The sequence below is a fragment of the Hyperolius riggenbachi genome, chromosome 3 (genome assembly GCF_040937935.1).
Source record: "Hyperolius riggenbachi isolate aHypRig1 chromosome 3, aHypRig1.pri, whole genome shotgun sequence".
In the NCBI taxonomy this organism is placed as follows: Eukaryota; Metazoa; Chordata; class Amphibia; order Anura; family Hyperoliidae; genus Hyperolius; species Hyperolius riggenbachi.
The window spans coordinates 182,196,538-182,216,356 of NC_090648.1; the positions used below are offsets into that span (position 1 = coordinate 182,196,538).

The 19,819-nt window shown below is 44.4% G+C and overlaps 1 protein-coding gene across 1 annotated transcript in view; it reads right to left on the reverse strand.

The window, feature by feature from the left end:
• Nucleotides 1-19,192, reverse strand: part of AFG2B (AFG2 AAA ATPase homolog B) — a 30,441-nt gene extending 11,249 nt beyond the window's left edge. Inside the window, exons 1-4 of the mRNA XM_068275400.1 lie at nt 19,002-19,192; nt 13,547-14,614; nt 11,534-11,719; nt 10,203-10,361 (exon numbers count right to left, since the gene is read on the reverse strand). Of these exons, the coding sequence (XP_068131501.1) occupies nt 10,203-10,361; nt 11,534-11,719; nt 13,547-14,614 (1,413 nt within the window). The 5' untranslated portion in view covers nt 19,002-19,192. The remainder of the gene's footprint in view (nt 1-10,202; nt 10,362-11,533; nt 11,720-13,546; nt 14,615-19,001) is intronic.
• Nucleotides 19,193-19,819: the final 627 nt, after the last annotated feature.

The window sequence follows — 19,819 nt, forward strand, 5'->3', positions numbered from 1 at the left end:
CGCCTCTGATGCGGATTCCGCCGTTACCAATGCGGATTCCGCCGCACTGCCTATGCGGCATGCGGCGTTTTTTCCGCGTTGTGACGCCATGCTGGACGCGGAAACGGCCGCCTCACCTCGAGAGACAGCGGCCTTTCCGCGTTTCCTTACAGTACCCCCCCCCGAGGAGTGGAATCCGGACAACTCCCACCAGGTTTCTCGGGGTGTAAGGCATGAAACTCCCTCACCAACTCATCCGCATGCATACGGTTCCCAGGTACCCATTGCCTCTCCTCGATGCCATACCCTTTCCAATGTACGAGGTACTGTACCGAGTTTTGTACCTTGCGAGCATCTAATATTTTTTCCACTTCATATTCGGGTTGGGTATCTACCAACACGGGAGGAGGAGTAGGACCCACCTGGACTGCAGGTTTAAGAAGGGACACGTGGAAGGACTTCACCCCCCGCATGCTGGTGGGAAGGTCAATGGTATACGTAACATTGTTAATCTTTTTAGTCACGGAAAATGGGCCCACAAACCTGGGACCCAGTTTGGCAGATGGCTGCTTCAGGGTCAAGTGACGTGTGGACACCCAGACTAGATCCCCTGGCTGAAACTTCCATTCCACGGACCGTCTCTTATCTGCTTGACCCTTCTGACTCTGGAACGCCTTCTGCAAATTCCCCTTAACAATTCCCCAATTGTCCCTGAGTGACCTCTGCCAATCCTCCAGTGCAGGAAATGGGGATGAGACAACTGGAAAAGGGGAGAATTTGGGTGACCTCCCTGTTACAATCTGGAATGGGGAAAACCCAGACGAGGAATTCTTTAAATTATTTTGGGCGAATTCCGCGAATGACAAAAATTTCACCCAGTCACTTTGTGCCTCCGCAACGTAACATCTCAGGAATTGCTCCAGAGATTGGTTAATGCGTTCTGTCTGCCCATTCGTCTGTGGGTGGTAGCCTGACGAGAACGACAATTTCATGCCCATTTGGTGACAAAATGCCCTCCAGAATCCAGACACAAACTGGACCCCCTATCAGACACAATGTCTTCCAGAATGCCATGCAGCCGGAAGACGTGAATGATAAACAATTCGGCTAATTCTTGAGCCGAGGGGAGTCCTTTCAGGGGCACAAAATGGGCCATCTTGCTAAATCGGTCGACTACCACCCAAATAACAGACATGCCTTCAGACCTGGGCAATTCCCCCACAAAATCCATGGACAGGTGGGTCCATGGCTCACTCGGGGTGGGCAAAGGCTGCAACCATCCTACAGGTGCCAGCCGGGAGGGTTTACTCCTGGCACATACCGCACACTCCAAACAAACTCCTTGCAATCTGTTGCCAAGGAAGGCCACCAAGCACACCTGGCAATCAGATCCTGCATTCTGGCCGCTCCAGGATGACCAGCATTCTTGTGGGTGTGAAAGAGTTGCAGAACTTGTAACCGGAATGGCAGTGGGATAAACAAGACCCCTTTGGGTTTCCCCTCAGGAACATCCCGCTGAAAGGGACCCAAAATCTCTGTCCAATCCTCCCAAGTCTCCGTGGCGGCTAACACCAGTTTCTGCGAGATGATGGATTCAGGAGCGGGGGGCTGTGCTGTCTCAGGTTCAAAACACCTGGAGAGGGCATCTGCTTTGACATTTTTGCTGCCTGGAGTGTACGTGATTATGAACCTGAATCTCGTAAAAAATAAGGACCACCGGGCCTGACGGGGACTCAGCCTCTTAGCCCCCTCGATGTATTCCAAGTTCTTGTGGTCAGTGTAAACAGTGATCGTGTGCTCTGCCCCCTCTAACCAGTGGCGCCACTCCTCAAATGCCAACTTAATAGCCAGAAGTTCCCGGTTGCCTATATCATAATTTTTTTCTGCAGGTGAAAACCTGCGGGAAAAATAAGCACATGGGTGTAATCTGCCCTGCAACCCAGACCGTTGAGACAGCACCGCCCCCACCCCAACTTCTGAGGCATCAACCTCCACAATGAAGGGAAAGGACGTGTCAACATGCCTCAAAATTGGTGCTGAGCAAAATAATTTTTTCAATAGAGCAAATGCCGCTACGGCTTCAGGAGACCAGTGGTTGGTATCCGCCCCTTTTTTCGTGAGACTGGTAAGGGGGGCAACTAACGTGGAGTATCCCTTAATGAACCTCCTGTAATAGTTCGCGAACCCTAAAAATCTCTGCAGGGCCTTCAACCCCACTGGCTGTGGCCACTCCAACACGGCTGTGACCTTGGCAGGATCCATTGAGAGGCCCGAGGTGGAAATTACGTATCCCAGAAACGTGACCGTGGTCACTTCAAATATACACTTTTCCACCTTAGCATAGAGCCTATTCTGTCTTAATTTGTTTAGGACAAATTTCACGTGGACCCTGTGTTCGGAGAGGTTATTGGAGTAAATGAGTATATCATCGAGGTATACCAGTACGAATTTACCCAATACCTCCCGGAATACCTCATTGATTAGTTCCTGGAAGACGGCTGGCGCATTGCACAACCCGAAGGGCATCACTAAGTACTCGTAATGCCCGTCGGGTGTGTTAAAGGCCGTCTTCCATTCATCGCCCCTTCTAATGCGGATTAGGTTGTATGCCCCCCTCAGATCTAACTTAGAAAAGATCTGAGGAGTAGTGACCTGCGTGAATAAGTCGTCTATCAATGGTAACGGATAGCGATTCTTCACCGTGATTTTATTGAGACCTCGGTAATCGATACAAGGTCGAAGACCCCCGTCTTTCTTCTTAACGAAAAAGAAGCCGGCCCCAGCAGGTGACCGAGAGGGCCGAATAAACCCCTTGGCCAAGTTGTCACGAATGTATTCCTGCATAGCCAACTTCTCGGGACCGGACAAGTTATACAGGTGACCCCTAGGGGGCATACAACCAGCACGGAGATCAATGGGGCAATCGAACGGGCGATGAGGAGGTAATTGATCAGCAGACTTGGGACAAAAAACATCAGAAAAATCGGAATATACCTCGGGAACACCCTCCACGTAAACCTTGGTCTTACCCAATGTCACCTTCCCCAGACACTGCTGATGACAATGATCGGACCATCTGGTTACCTGGCCCGTAGCCCAGTCGATTTGTGGAGAGTGGGCTTGTAACCAAGGCATGCCTAGGATAATAGTGGAGGTTGACATATGTAAAACGAAAAACTGTAATTGTTCCCCATGCAGTACCCCTATCATGACCTTCACCTGCGGAGTCTGTGACAGGGGACGATCCCGTTGCAGAGGGGAATCGTCTACTGCCGTGACCTGAATGGGGGGGTGTCACAGGAGTGAGCGGAATACCCAACTCCTGAGCAAAATCAAAGTTCATAAAATTGGCCGCTGAGCCTGAATCAATGAAAGCCTCAGTAGCCACAGATTTCTTCTCCCATGTAACTGTACAAGGGAGAAGCAATTTCTTTTCTTTAAGGGGTGCAAGTGGCGTGCCTAGGGTGTCACCCCCCACTACTCCTAGGCAAATTTGTTTCCCGACTTGTTCGGGCAGTTGATCCGTCATTCTCCGCCTTCGCTCCACCTGGGTCAATTTCGAACAACCAATCTGCATTGGTTCGGGTGGAGGCAAGGCCGAAGGGGATGAGACAGATGGAGATGGTGTTACTAAGGGTGCAGCGGAGGGTGCCACATATGATGTTACCCTGGCACGGTGACTGCCCCGAATCTGCCTCTGATGGCGTAATCGACGGTCGACTCGAATGGCCGATGTGATGGCCTCATCGACTGTCCTGGGCTCGGGCAAGGTTAGCATTAAATCGGAGACCTCCTCAGATAACCCAGACAAGAAGTAATCCATGAGGGCAAAATTATCAAATCTGGCCGTGACTGACCATCTGCGAAATTCTGCCGCGTAATCCTCGACTGAACCCCCGTCTTGCCGCAAAAGTTTGAGCTCCCGCTCAGAGGTTGCCGCAAGGTCAGGGTCGTCGTAAATTACGGCCATGGACTTAAAGAATTCCTCTACCGAGGTCAGAGCAGTATCGGTAGGAGGCAGGTTGTATGCCCATGACTGGGAGTCACCAGTCAGCAAAGTTTTAATAAAGGTGACCCGTTGGGTCTCAGTCCCCGAGGATCGGGGTCTCAATTCGAAGTACGATAACACTCTACTCTTAAAATTCCGGAAGTCAGACTTGTGGCCGGAAAATTTATCTGGTACGGGCATACGTATGTCAGCACTAGGAGGGGATCGCACTGAATCAACTGACGTCTGGAGAGTTCGCACAGAGCCTGATAAGACATCAATCATAGTCTTGTGGCTACCCAGCACTTAGTTGATGTTTTCCACCGAAGTGGCAAGTGCGCCCAGATGGTCAGTGTGTGCGTCCATTTGCATTTTTTGGTCTGGCGTTCTGTAACGATCGGTGAAGCACAGAGAGGATCTGATTACCAGTGATCTGCAGAATCACTGGGAATACAGATGTATACCAGATTATACGTGATCTGCAGTATCACTGATAATCCGATATACTAGCTAACCTCTGTTCACCTGAGTAGAGTGTAGTGTTTGGTGTAACAGTAACACTTTGAGGACTAGGCCTCAGTGCAGCAAGGAGTACTGCACAGATTCCTTCCGCAGACCTGAGCTCTCCAAGACGGGAGGAGTCAGACTGACAGTAGGAAGGATAGTCTGAAAGTGACCCTCAGGAGGAAGGGTCGCTAACAGAGCGAGGAACCGCCTCTAACGGTAAGGTCGGTTCTCGAGGTTGGACAAGCCAGGTAGTACACACACGGACAGATAAAGTACAAGATCAGGAGGCAAAGGCGGAGTCAAAGTACAGGCAGGGTTCAGCAACGGGGTATCAGATATATCGGGGTACAAAATCAGGAGGCAGAAGCAGAGTCAAGGAACGAGCCGGGGTTCGGCAACAGAGTATCAGAAATATCGAAGTACAAGATCAGAGTTCAGGAGGATAGTCAAGGCAGGCAAAAGTCATAACAGATAATCACAATCAAACTAGTACTTTAGCTATCAACAGAATCTAGCTAAGTGTAGGATTACAGCTCCAGCTGGTCCCGGCACACTTGCAGATCTGACTACGGATCTGGGTGCTCCCACATATGTGATCGCACGCCAGACAAAGAGCAAGTGAACAACCAGCAGTATATATACTCTAGGACCTTTCCAGGACCTCCCTAATTGCTGGTCCAATGAGAGCAGTGGAATTTGTCAGCTGACCCAGCTGGTCAGCCGACTCCCTTCTAACTGCTATTTAAACTCTGCCTCTGTGCTCGCGCGCGTGTAAGTCTGAATCTTGGTGGACTATCAGTCCCAGCCACACCAGTACTGTCATGCAATGTATCTAGTGCGGGGGCCGCCTCTGATGCGGATTCCGCCGTTACCAATGCGGATTCCGCCGCACTGCCTATGCGGCATGCAGCGTTTTTTCCGCGTTGTGACGCCATGCTGGACGCGGAAACGGCCGCCTCACCTCGAGAGACAGCGGCCTTTCCGCGTTTCCTTACACCAGCATTGGAAGGGTTACACAGGGCTTTAAAGTCCCTAGAGATTTCTGCAGACGCATCCGAAGTTGAGTTAGATACTTTTTGTTTACAAATATGTATCTAAGTGTTTATTGTGACTCATCTCTCTCAGTTGGAGGACAGCCAAAGAGTGTGTAACATTTCTAAATATATACATATAACTAAATAGAAAGTAACTATCTGAACGTCTGCACGGAACTTAAAACCTCTGTGTTTAACCCTTCCAATGCTGGTCTAGTAAAAAAAATGCTTTTTGCATATAATATGCTGTAAATAATGTTTAAGAGCAAAGTTGAAATGCAGGGTTATATTCCGCTTTAAGGTTAGGCATCAGGGTGGGGGGTTCACACATCAGTGGGATGTTAATAGGCATCAGGATGGGAATTTACACAGCGTATGGCCACCTTTAGAGTAAAGTGAAAACTGCAATGATGTGCAGTTACAAACAATGAAAAGATTAAAGAAAAAAGTTTGAAAGGATGAATTCCAGTTGGTGACTATAGGCTGTTATGCTTTCCTTTGTGCCTTGTTAAAGGGAATGGCCTCGCAAACAAATCTTCCACCTGCATTCAACATACTGCACAATGGCTGGAGTGGTTTGTCACTCTTTCACTAGTGACTGGCTGTCAGCAGGATATCAGTTAGTGAGAAAAACATCGCTCTGCTCACTAGAGATGCATCTGCTCACTACAGATGCTCACTAGCGACATTCATTGTAGTGCATATGGGGGATTTCGCCATTGGACATGATCAGTGAGACTTCTCCAACTTTATATTGCAATTTGTATGAAGCTTGAAACAACTCAACCAAAGGCAGCAGCTGTCAATTTGTATTGGCTGAAGTCTGAACTGCAATAAAATTTGGATCAAGTCAGAGAAATCTGCATCTCATTGACCATCACATTCAACTAAATAAGCACCATTATTACTACTGCTCTAATCAATGTTAAAGATCACAATCCAAAATCAAATGGGATTTAAAATAATTAGAAACTTGATAAGGAGTGTAAGTTAATCACTTACCTCCTGTGTAGACAACAGCTGATAAGATAATGTAGAAAATGTTACTGCCACATAAACAATGCATCTAGGGTTTGTGACCACTGTCGGGTACAGTGCTTAAAATATTAACATCATACAGTCATTGGCCAAGATATCCATACAAAAATATTTTTGTACAAACATACTGGTACATATGTGCATAAAAAAGTTCAGCTGGATGGGTAGTCCATACAAAATTATATGAATTCTAACTATTGAGAAATATCAGATGAATTCTAGCAATCGAGAAATAGAAAATGAAAATCTAGCATATTTAAACAAGACCAACAAGTATGCTAAAAGTGTAAATCACCACAAAGGTTCCTAATAGCAAAATATTAAAAGGGGAATACAGTATAAGATACTGAAATTTGGATCAATGTAAAAAAATAATAATATAATATTCCACATTAATTTGGCTATTAACCCCCCTGGCAGCATGATTATTTCTGGATTTTAGGGTCTTTTCTAAAAGGTTTCAGACCCTAAAATCAGGAAAAAATCATGCTGCAAGAACGCCAGCAGCAGCCCCTTCTCTCACTCACCTCCCTGGTCTCCAGAGCTGCAATTTTACCTCTGTCCTCCGATTGGAGCTGTAAAACTTTGGGGAGATCAATGACGGCAATCTCACCAGAGTGATTCAGAGCCTCCGAGGACAGGAAGGAGAACGGGTACCAATGTCTGGATACCCCGGGAGGTGAGTAAAAGTCTCCGCTGCGCGCAATACTCTGCATAGAGGGCATACACGGCTATAATTACTAGGTAATTTCCAAGTGAGTTGATCCAGACATTTATCTGACTGCCATTTGGAGTCAGGAAGGAATTTTTCCCTCTTAAGGCTCATTAACCTTGATTGTGTAAGGACCTTGTAAGGTTTTTCTCCTTCCTCTGGATCAACTGGAACCAAGGGTGTAGCAATAGCCATAGCAACTGCTATGGGGCCCTGAAGAGGAGGGGGCCCTGAAGAGGAGGGGGCCCTGGTGGTACTTGATATATTCACTTTGTTTCTGCATTCTTTGACTATGTCTCAGTGCCCATGTACTATATGCAGTGTAGCTTGCATGGAAATGATAATTTCCCAGAAAACTTATATCCATAGGTTAGGGACAGGCGGCATTGTTCAAGAGTGCCTTGATCTGATGTCCCCATACAAATGTTACTGACAGGAAAATGTGCAAGTTTAAGACAGTGGTATTTTATTTATTTTTTTCTGGTGCCCATAGCCACCTATGGTGCAACGCATCAGCCCCAGATGTGAACGTGATGTTAAAACAGAGCTAGGCAGACAATTCACTGGTCCACTCCATTTTAATGATGCATTCATATTCAATAAGAGTGCTGAAGTGAGAACCGATCTGTCACACTTACTGCTCCCAGGATCCAGCACTGGCTCCTCAGTTACCGGTGCACGCCGTACTGGCGAACTTCCAGGATCAGCATCCTTGGGCAGTGCAACTACATCTTACTAGGCGGGCGTACCCTTAGTCCTCTTATGCTGGCGGCAGTAGGTGGGGCTTCAGCACTGATGCGAAGGCCAGGGTATTTAAACCCTGACCAATCAGTGCCCAGTACTGTCACATCATTGTACCAGCCACTGTGAATTCACGCTGATCGCTGGTGGGCACCAGGCAGCAAAGTAGTCCGCTGCCCATTAGGGGTGACGGCCCACCATCCCTTGCTGGGTGCGCTAATGAAGACCCGTGCTCACTTAGACTCCACGCCCTGGAAGTGCCCGCACCAATCACCGATGCCAAGATCTACAGGACCATGATACGAGCCTTATTGTTATTTTTAGAATTATCATTTTTTTTTACTATCAGTAATAACATTATAATTTTTAGTATTATCTTTATTAGTATGATTTTTTTTCAATCATTAATATTTTTATGCTATATATTAAAGGAATACTATCGATTCACTTATTTTTTTCAATTGACACAGGAATTGTTTGGGAAGTGCTGCTAAGTACTGGTGTATACATTTTAGTAGCAACTTCTTTGTTTACCGTTAGCAAAATACATTCAAAGTTTACTGACGCCAAAACTGAAGGCTGACTGAGCCATGAGGAGAGGGGAAATTCCCCTCACACTTGATCAGTTAACTCTATGTGTAGCTCTGTGTGTGACAGAGAAGAGAGCTCCCAACAGCTGCAGATCCTGCGTCCTGTGTTTCTGACTGACCTGTCTGAAGAGAGCAGAGGAAATGTAACTAATTCTCACAGCTTTTTCATATTGTTTTTATTTCAGAGTTTGATATGTTTGATATTTGCTTTCTGTAGTCTGATATGCAACTCTGGCTGTGCATTGAAGCAGACACCCCTTCTGCAATTGATTTGTCCCAATATAGCTAAATCCTACCCTCAATAAATGACAGCTTTTGCCTCTGATATTTAACATGAAAAGTAAGAAAAGGTTTACACAGCTACTTAGACATTATTTGTACATTGTCATTTTAGAACACTTGGGTATCGATAGTATTCCTTTAAATATTAATCTTATTTCCTTCCAGTCTTTTTTTTAGATCAACCATGGCATTTATTTTATTTTACTCCACCATATGGAGCTAATACTCTGCTTGCAGTCACACAGGTCCAAGGTACTTTTGATACACACTCTGTAGGCCCTCTTCTGTGGGTGTCCACAGGTTTTTATGCAAATGTGTGAGCAAAAAAGCATGCACGGCACTAACATACCTTTCACCCTAAAACAGTCCTTTGACACAAAAATATATGCCTATTTCAGTCATTTGAAGGCACACAGAGAAAAAAAGTCACACAGAGGCGCTCTTACATGTTAAGATTAGCCAGTAGGGGTACAGGATTTATTAAGTTATTTCATAAAAGCTAAAAACTGTTAATTGTATTATTGCTGTTTAGTTTCAATCTTTTAGCTTATGTGCTACTAGAACAAATAGGACCATAACGTATAAATTTTTCTCCTGATTATTCTCCAAGGAGATATTTTTGAACCTTGCCATGAAAATACCTTTAAAGCCTTCAACATACAAGAAAATACTCAAAATAATTAAATATTACTTTTTGTTACCAACTTTTTAGTATTTTTTTAATTGCTAGGTGATAACATTTATTTTTAGATAATGTGAAATTATATCCAGGGAGAAAACTCAGGTGAAATGTTAATAGGATAGGGGCCATAGTGTATTATATGATAACCTCTCTAACATGCATGGTTGAGATAGTATGCCGTCACGCTAATTATAAATATAATTACAGGGGTTTCGAATGTTGAACATCATTATGATTTATTTTATACATTGATCCAAAAGTTAAAGTATCTTATCAGGGTTGTGAAGGTGGAGTAGTTTTGGGTACCTGGAGTCTGAATAGTTGGTTTCATAAACTGATGAGTCAGATGATTTTAGTACCGACTACATAGCCCTGTATATCCTCTTATTTGTTCTGCTATTATGAACCTTTGTTGTGTTTTAATTTATTTATTTATCAAGCCAAGTAGTCTTATACTTGTGAGCTTATTTGTATTCTATAACTTGTTCAAACATGCTAGATCTTCATTTTAAGTTTCTCAACACACAGAATTCACAATTTTTTGTGGAGTAGTATTTTCACTACAGTTCCTCTTGAGTTCTCCTCAGAAAACGTTATATAAAGCTAAAATAACAGGGCAAAGACACATGATTTATGAAGCATGCTTTACCTGTTTTAGTAAAAGTTTAATATCCTCTAATCCACCTATTTGTTCCCAGTAGACTGGCTTAAACTCCACCTGACCGATAGCACTTCGAGCTGTAGAAGGCCGGATCTTTTTAAAAGCGTCATAAAAATGTGCTCTGGTTACCAGTTTCTCCTGGCTATCCTGAAACAAAAACAAGAACACAACGGATTAAGGAGACTTTATAATTACCGTTAATCGGTTCATACGCAGTATGGAGCAAATAAAGCAAAGAAAGAAAGAAAAGCACTTTAATTAAATCAGTAACCTTCGAGCAGTGGATGTGCTGATTAACATCAAGCACTACTCATATCATGCTGTTTAATCCCAAATCCATTCCACTATGAATATAATCCATATAATACGTTTTGCTATCACAAGATTCCTGACCAGTTCAACACTGTACCAAACAAATAACCCTGAGGTCTATGAAAATATATAATTATGTAAACAAACCTAATAATTGGGCCAACCAGTTCTCATTACAATAAATTACAGTAAACCCAGATTTATAGCAGCTTACTTTAGTGACACTTAGGCCTCTATTCATAAAGCATTCCCACATGCGGTAATGCTCAAAACAGCTGACTTTATCGACCATTTAGCAAAGTGTCCATTCATAAAAGCTGTTTCCGCATGAAAAGCTGACATTCCTGAGCAGTGCGGGAAATTACCGCCTTATGCAGTGATTATCACAACACTTGTCACTACATGTCAATTCATAAAGATTAGAGCAAGCGGAATGGGAACGGAGAATACCGACTGTTGAGAAAGGGAGATAAGCCAGCGATAACGGGCAAGCTAATGGAGACAGACCTCCCAGGCAGCAGCAGTGAGAGGAGAACAAAAAAGGCATCCCATAATACCCAGGCTGTGTTTTTTAACCCCTTGGGTACCGGTTTTCAGATAAATTTCACATCAGAAAGCCTGCATGTGTAACATTTCTTGAAGTTCTTCTAAGCTGCGGCAATTACATAGATTGTTTAGAAAGACTAATAGACAGATTCAGATAAGATTCTGGGCAAGGAGAGGCAGTTTTTAAAAAAAATGCACATCTAAAGAGATGATGGGGCTGCCTCCTTTATAGTAACTCTGTCTCCGCACAGAGAAAATGTAACAACTCAGCCAGCACCGCTAGTTTAGTGCGGGAATTCCCCGACCTTTTATCGCAAGTGTAAACTTTTTTATGAATTAGCACACAAAAGTCTAAAATACCGATGCAGTGTTTTCCCTCCAAGATTTTTTTTTCAGCAAATGTTTTATGAATAGAGCCCTTAGTGAGCACTCCTCACACACAGCATAGTTAAGCCTCTTACCTGGTGAGCCTGAAGTACCACCTGCATAGCAGCTTCTCGGCACAATGCACTGAGATCAGCCCCCACATAGCCCACTGTCATGTCCGCCAGCTCACCGGTGTCCACATCACTGCTGATAGGCATATTGGAAGTGAGTACTTCAAGTATAGCTCTTCTTTGAGAAAGTGTGGGGTTTCCAATGATGATCTAGAAGTAAAACAGATCTTGTAGAACTACTTCAGAGGGAGGTCCATGCAGAGTACAGAAAATTTTTATCTTGGGACTGTTCATTTCTGTACCGAGTTGACAATTTTGAGCAATGCAAGATAAACGTGACAGCAAAAGACAATGTTCAAAGAGTAACCTAACCGAAGCTTGGGTACAAAATGAGATACTTACCTTAAAGAGAACCTGAACTGAAAATAAAAAGTCAAAATAACCATACACAGGTCATACTTACCTCATGTGTAGTCTACTACTCAATATCTTTCTCCTCCCCTGCGTCATCCATTTTAAAAATAGCTCCGATGTGGAGGAGGCCACGCTCAACAATGGGAGACTTTAAATCAGCGAGGGAAGCCTCAATAGGATCCTGAGGCTTCCTTTTAAGGTATGGCTCTGATTTTGATCCTGAGTTTCAGCTTGGGATCACTTTAACTTCCTGTTTTGACTTACCACTAAGCCCTAAAATATACCTTATCCTAAACATGCCCCGTCCTCCCAAGCCTCAGAGATCCAGCAATGGCAGCCTCAGAAAAATCAGCCGACAAGCTTTTCGGCTGTGGAGCAGGCACAGTAGTAGCTGCAATATTTACCATCTGCCCGCCTGCGTGGTATAGCGGACCTGACAATTTATAGAGGTGATCCATTAAAACACTGTATGTACCTTCCACACTGACTCCTTTCACCACAGAATCACAACGCATGGTTGTATGCATTTTTTTCACAATCCAGTGTGATCCCATTCATTATAAATGAATGGGTTCTGCACCACATTGGGGAGAATCTCGTATCAACACAGTACTGAGTGTTGCAATGGATACCTGCGTTGCACATTTTGCGGAAGTGGGGAGATGCAAAGCCCTGGAAGTAGAATATGTGTTGAAGCAGCCAGCTGCATTGCCCACAGCGCACAAGTGGGAGAAGAGCCTTAGTCCTGAGGCAAAGCCCTGGAAGCAAATTCAAATGAGCCATCGTCTGATCACTTTAGCAAGTCAGATGACGTTCTGCAAGACTAAAGAAACAGCATTCACAGCAACATAATGAATGTCACTTGCAGTGTCTTTGCCCTTCTCATGGTAATTTCTCTACTGGAAATTTGCATGCAAAATGCACTGGGCACTATCACTACACTAAATCGGTATAAAACCTTGTTCAGTAGACTCCGCAGTGTCAGAGAAGTGTTTGCTTACATTTGTCACTTGACACAATCAAATACAAGATAACAATCTCTAGTTCGGATTCGTCCAGCTTTCCCAGCATTGAGCTTTTCTGTCCCGTGTTAAAGAGAAACTCCGACCAAAAATTGAACTTTATCCCAATCAGTAGCTGATACCCCCTTTTACATGAGAAATCTGTTCCTTTTCACAAACAGACCATTAGGGGGCGCTGTATGACTGATATTGTGGTGAAACCCCTCCCACAAAAAAAGTTCGAACTTTTGTGGGAAATAGCTGTTAACAGCTGTTTCCAACTGCCAAAAACCATGCAGCAGCTACATCCCCTGGCAACAGTAAAATGTTCACTGGAGTTCCTCTTTAAACCCTTCTAATGCTGTTCTAGTAAAAAAAAAAATGCTGGTAGTATATAATATGCTGTAAATAATGTTTTAGACAGTGCAAAGAAGAATTGCTGAGTTTCATTCTCGAAGCATGATCAATATGGTGTCCACTCCCAACATCCGTCAACGCTAGTGTCGACGTAGCCTACATGCCAAAGAGGTCTTTCCTCTCCACTACACTGTAACGTCAGCAATATATGTTTATTGCTAAAAAAAATATCAGCAATATATAATTATTATAGTTAGTTAGTTACCTCTTTGTCAAACCTTCCTGGCCGCCTCAACGCCGAATCTATAGCATCCGGCTGGTTAGTGGCAGCAACAATAACCATTTTATTATCACTGTGAATTCCATCCATGAGGGTCAACAGCTGAGCGACTACACGGTTTTCAGGAGCATTTCCTGAGTTTCCACGCTTAGGACACAAAGAATCAATTTCATCAATGAAAAGGATGCATGGGCCTGCCTGAGAAATAGCACTGGCTTTTTCAAAAATCTTCCTCAGGTTTTCCTCACTTTCTCCTGGTCTTGATCCATGAATTGCTGGCCCACTCAGGCTGATTAAATAGGCTCCCACTTGTCTTGCAACAGCTTTTACTAAAAACGTTTTTCCAACTCCAGGAGGACCAACCAAGAGAAGTCCTTTGGGGCATGTTAAACCTAATGTAGCTAGGGTTTTCTGATAGCTAAAAGGCAAATTAATAATCTCACAGAGGGAGGCACATATTTCATCCAGTCCAGCAACCTGGTACGGAGACGAACTGTCCGCTGCCACCCTGTACCACTCCTGTGTGACAGTTTCTTTAACATTCAGGCTGGTCTTTGCAGTTATTAGGCCAGCACAACTGGTTACAGGGTCCATGTCTAGTATGTCCACATGCACAACCGGGGAGTCATCAGTCATTGTTATCAAGTAATCAGGTAACACGTACATATTTCTCAGCAAATCTCTCACCAACTCGTGTAACATTGTGTCTGATAAATATAGTTTTACTTCTGACGTTCTTAGTACCACTCTCACAGTAACCCTTTTTAACTTGACTGGAGTTAAACTTTTTAACTGACTTAAACAAACAACTGAGTTAGCAAAGTCTGTTGTGATTCTTGGCATGGTGGAACACATGAAGTCTGCTTGCAGGAAGCCATCAGCGAGATCTTTCCTTGGCCAGGCTGTGCACAGACAGCTGCCACTTGGAAGCGATATCAGGATGGGGAAGCCAATTTTAGCCTTCAGATGAGACATAGCTTTGGGTCCCAGTCTACATCTTTGGGTTCCATAGTCTCCATGATTCAGGGGAAGTAATTTCAGCTCGGAGTCCATCTGTGATGAAATAACACTACAGTCATCTTCAATACACAGCAGTGAAACAAAGATTCAATAACCAATAATTCTCAACAATGAGAACATGAGTGACCTACATGTACTTTAGGGCTGGTTCACACAGGCTTCTGCATGGTGGTAAACGTAACATTGTCGAAAAGCAATCGATGTCCACTCAAATGAATGGAAGCAGTTTTTAAATGATGGGAACAGCTTTTCGCGCCCTTTGCAACGCGCCTCACAGGCACGACCCCGCCTCCTTAGGCAGCAAAAAGAAGCACACAACAGTGAATGGTCGGGGATGCACCAGGTGCCTCTTTTTTAACAATTTTAGTCTATTTTATTCTTTTGACGCCTCTGTTTACTATATACAATACTTGTGTCCACCCCTGGTGGAGGGGTGATATACCCCCTTTCTTTCCGATCTACAGAGAGCGACTTCTTAATCCTGAGTGTAGACAGGTTTAACCTCCTCACCTGCATGTATAGTGGTTGCCTATGAGGTAACCCTGGTTTGTGAGTATCCTCTTTCTTACTCTTTAAAGTGAAGGTCCAAGCAAAATAAAAAAACAAAATCCACTTGCATGGGGCTTTCTCCAGCCCATGGCTGCCGTCCTATGCCCTCGCCGCAGCTCCGATGCCTCCCGTTGTCCCGCGCTGCAGAAACCGACCTCGCCAGATCGGCTCCACATGGTCCGGCCGACGTCATCAGGTCTGCACTGCGCAGGCACAGAACTACTGCATCTGCGCAGTACAGACCTGACGACGTCAGCCGGACCACATGACCCACGCCGTGGAGCGCACAAGAAGCCGACCTGGCGAGGTCGGCTTCTACAGCACAGGACACCGGGTGCCACTTGAGCTGCGGAGAGGGCACAGGACGGCAGCCATGGGCTGGAGGAAGCCCCAGGTAAGTGGATTTTGTTTTTTATCTTGCTTGGATGTTTCCTTTAAAGAGAATCTGTATTGTTAAAATCGCTCAAAAGTAAACATACCAGTGCGTTAGGGGACATCTCTCATTACCCTCTGTCACAATTTCGCCGCTCCTTGCCGCATTAAAAGCGGTTAAAAACAGTTTTTAAAAGTTTTTTTGTAAACAAACAAAATGGCCACCAAAACAGGAAGTAGGTTGATGTACAGTATGTCCACACATAGAAAATACATCCATACACAAGCAGGCTGTATACAGCCTTCCTTTTGAATCTCAAGAGATCATTTGTGTGTTTCTTTCCCCCATGCACTGAAGTTTCAGGCTGCTCTTTTCTTCCTGCAAACAGCTTTGCCCTTGTTTGTAATTCCTCAGTATGTGAAAGCCCAGCCAGCTCAGAGGACGATTTATCCAGCTTGTAAAAGATAAGAGAGAGAAGAGAGAAGCTGCTCTAATCCTAAATAACACACAGGCAGTGTGCATAAAGGGGAGTTCATAGCAGAACCACAACACTGAAGAACTTGGCAGCCTTCCAGACACAGGCTGACAAGTCTGACAAGAGAGAGATAAGTTGATATATTACAGAGATAGTGATCGTAGAACGTGCTGCAGTAAGCCAGAACACATTAGAATAGCTTTTGGAACTTGTAGGATGATAAAAAACAGGATGCAATTTTTGTTACGGAGTCTCTTTAAGATTCATCAATTACCAGTACTTACTACACTATATTGGGCTCTCGGTGTCCCGATTTTTGTATTAGTCAAGTTGTGACATGTTTTGTGGCATCAAAAAGTGAATAAATTCTCACGATGAAAACAATTTATGGTACAACTTTTTAGATGCATTTTATAGAACATTACTTTATACAGTGCAAAACACATGTTCCATTGCACTTAATAAAAACATTCTCCTGCTTCAAGTTAAAGAGGTACTTAACTGAAAATAATGTAAAACTGCTTATTTTTACATTATTAATTTATAAATTATTTAGTCAGTGTTTGCCCATTGTAAAACCTTTCCTCACCCCAATTTACATTCTGAAATTTATCACAGGTGGTGACCAGGGATGCTCTCCGGATGAATTCCTAATGGATTTCATTTGGAATTCAACCTGATAATCAGAGCACCTGAGCGGGTGGGTGAGAGAGGGTTAAACTTACTCAGCAGCCGTCTTCTTTAATCCACCCCACGCTGTATTCCAGGCTGCGTCAAGTCATTACCATGCTTCCTCCTTCAACCCGGAAGGAGGAAGCAGCGGTAGTCATATGACGCAGCTTGAAACGTGCCTCACCCACCCGCTCAGGTGCTCTAATTATCAGGATGTATTCCACAGAACTGTCTGTGGAGTTGGTACAAAAATCATCTGACTCAGACTCCTCAGTTTATGAAACCACAGACTCAAACTTCGACTCCGGGTACCCAAAATGGCTCAGACTCCAGATGCCCAAAATGGTTCCGACTCTGACTCCTTAGTCTAATACTTACCAGGGCTGTGGATTTAGTATAAAAATCATCCGACTCCCGACTCCTCAGTTTATTAAACCACTGACTCCAACTCCGACTCCAGGTACCCAAAATTACTCAGACTCCGACTCCTTGACTCCGACTTCACAGCCCTGGAATTCTGAATGGAATCCTTTTAGAATTCATCTGGAAAGCATCCCTGGTGGCGACATCTTTCATCCTGTCAGTTGCTTCACTGCGGAATGTTTACTGAAAGTTTTGAAGCCAGTAAAAAAATATATCTGGTTTCCCAGAATGCTCTGGGAGGATAATTCCGCATAGCTAAACATCACTGAGAGGCCAGGGTTACATGCCCAATATACAGTAATCTATAAATATATGAAGTGTTTCTGATATTGAAACCAGAAAAATTACCATAAATAATTTACGACATTATAGTGATGTTATGAACTGTTCGCCATATATGCACATGTGTCACAGGAATGACATCATGTGCAGAGTGCTCCCGGCCATGTGACCAAGGATACGCGCCGCTGTGCCAGCGCCTGCGCACTAATAACAGACCTCGCTAATCCGGAAGTAGCTACAAGGGGTACTGTTTGCCAGCAAACAAAGTCCAGTACACACGCAATATGAAACTCAGCCAAAAATCCAATGTTTCTATAGCAGTCCCCGGCCCTCTTCGGCTGCTTAGCCAGTGGTCTGCCTGGCAGATTACGTCATTGTTCTCCCTACTTACCTCACTCGCAGCATGACATCACTCCTCTACCACTCTGTAGCCCCCCCCCCCCATACGGACAGAACATGCTGCTAGCCTACAGGCTAACAATACGTCTGTACAGTCCTAGAGCTGTAATGTCGCCCGAGGGATTGGGCCCTGATCCCCACCAATAGACATGCCTCATACATAAAATACTTGTATTTTGCATGTGTTTTGTACACAACACTGTCTATACTTCCCTGTAGACAGAGTTATATAAACAATAGTGTAACAAATAAATAATAGGAAGACACTCAATTTCTGTACAGACCCCTACAGGAAACACAGAGGGAGCAGGCACACCGTTCTTTAGATTCTCTGTGCTTGGCGATGTGACACAAGCACTGTCACTTCCATGCATAAACAACAAAACAAAGTCCATCAGTGCACCAGTAGTATTCCATTGCAATACTACTGGTACTGTATACTACTGTATACCACATGCCTTGAGAAAGGGGAATCCTGTGAGGCCCACAATTGTAGGTCTTATGTGCACAATAAAAGTGTGTTGCACTGGAATACTACTGGTGTGCTGACAGCCTTTGTTATTCTGTATAGGCACCTAGGCATTACTTGTGAAACTGGCACTACAGTAAATCATACCCAACTTTTCCAGTGCTAGTTTAATTGAGGGGACTTCCTGCTAGTGGCAATATGGACACAGCAGAAAATACTATCCACGCCACCAACCAAATTAGGTTTAGCAAAGTTGTCCGTGCCCGAAGGCCTCAGGCAACAGTCATGGTGTGCAATTTTAGCATTATTGCTCAATCCTGGGTCCCCATCCTCTATAATAAAACCTGTGTCCCTGCGTGTGCTGTCTCTGTGTAGCCGGTCCGTGCTTTTTGCTACTGCGCATGTGCGCAGCACCTACCCAGCCTCACAGAGACAGGAGGACAGGGCCAGGGAGCCGGGTGGGCATGTAAGTATTCAGCCAGGTGTGTGCGTGCGGCGGGTGCGCAGTAACATGCGGCAGGCAGCAGCAAGAAACAGCCCTAGAGCCCGTTTTTAAGCGGCTTGGGTCTACTAGTTCTTTATAAATTAGTGGATGTGACCAATTTGCTGTGAGCAGGCAGTGGGCATTGGTCTAGGTTTCCCACTGGGTCCCCTGAACTAGCGCCACATTTCTTACCTGGGGTAAAAACAAACAAATTACTTGCTTCTATCTAGAAAGTGGGAACAGCATCCTGAACTATATACATGCTAACAATACACAATCTACGGTACAACTAACCTCACAGCACTGAGCTACATAACAAAGCTATGTTGGACGAATATAAATGACGGTCTTAAAATAGAAGACATAAATAAACATCTGGTGAGACAGTAAGGAACAGCATCACATCAGCAACCAGCCGTTCCATTCACCCACGTGTTCCGCATTCGTCAACTTCTTCCAGGTTTTCTCTCAAGTGACCTCACACCACTGCTCAGACTTCTGGGAGATGTAGTTTGGCTTCCGGGAGCTGAGGCTAGTCAGGTGTCGGTACTCGACTATCAGTAGCTCTAAGCTATGTAGATGAACAGTTCGCAAGTCTCCCGACTGCAAGGGTGTTACGTTCTGGGTTTTGGGGCACCAGCTTAGCGAGTTGATATTTAACTTCCTCACACGGACTGTTGTTTTTCCTTACTTTTCATTTATTTTTCTGAGAACACGGCATGGAAGTGTAAAGCGAGAATATGGCCACCAGATGGCAGACTCGTAGCGTGTTAGAGCTGTGCTTCAAACTTTTATGTGTGTGTATATACTGGTTATTGCTTCGAACTTTGTGAAGCGATAACCACAACTATTCGTAAGTGTGAATTGTGACCTACCTTTCTAGAACAGGAAATAGTGAAGTATGCAGAAAAAGCTTGAAATTTAGAATCATGATTAGTGATAGTCAATCATCCCTTTAGGTAGTATGAGATTGGAGGGACCTTAGAAAAGTAAAAGCATAGCAATCGCCTCCAACAGTCAGGCCCAGTTCACATCTGCATTTTCCTAGGATCCAGCCATCTGGATCCAGGAAAACTGTCAAATTTTGTCAGCCAGTGTGCTGTAAAACGTCC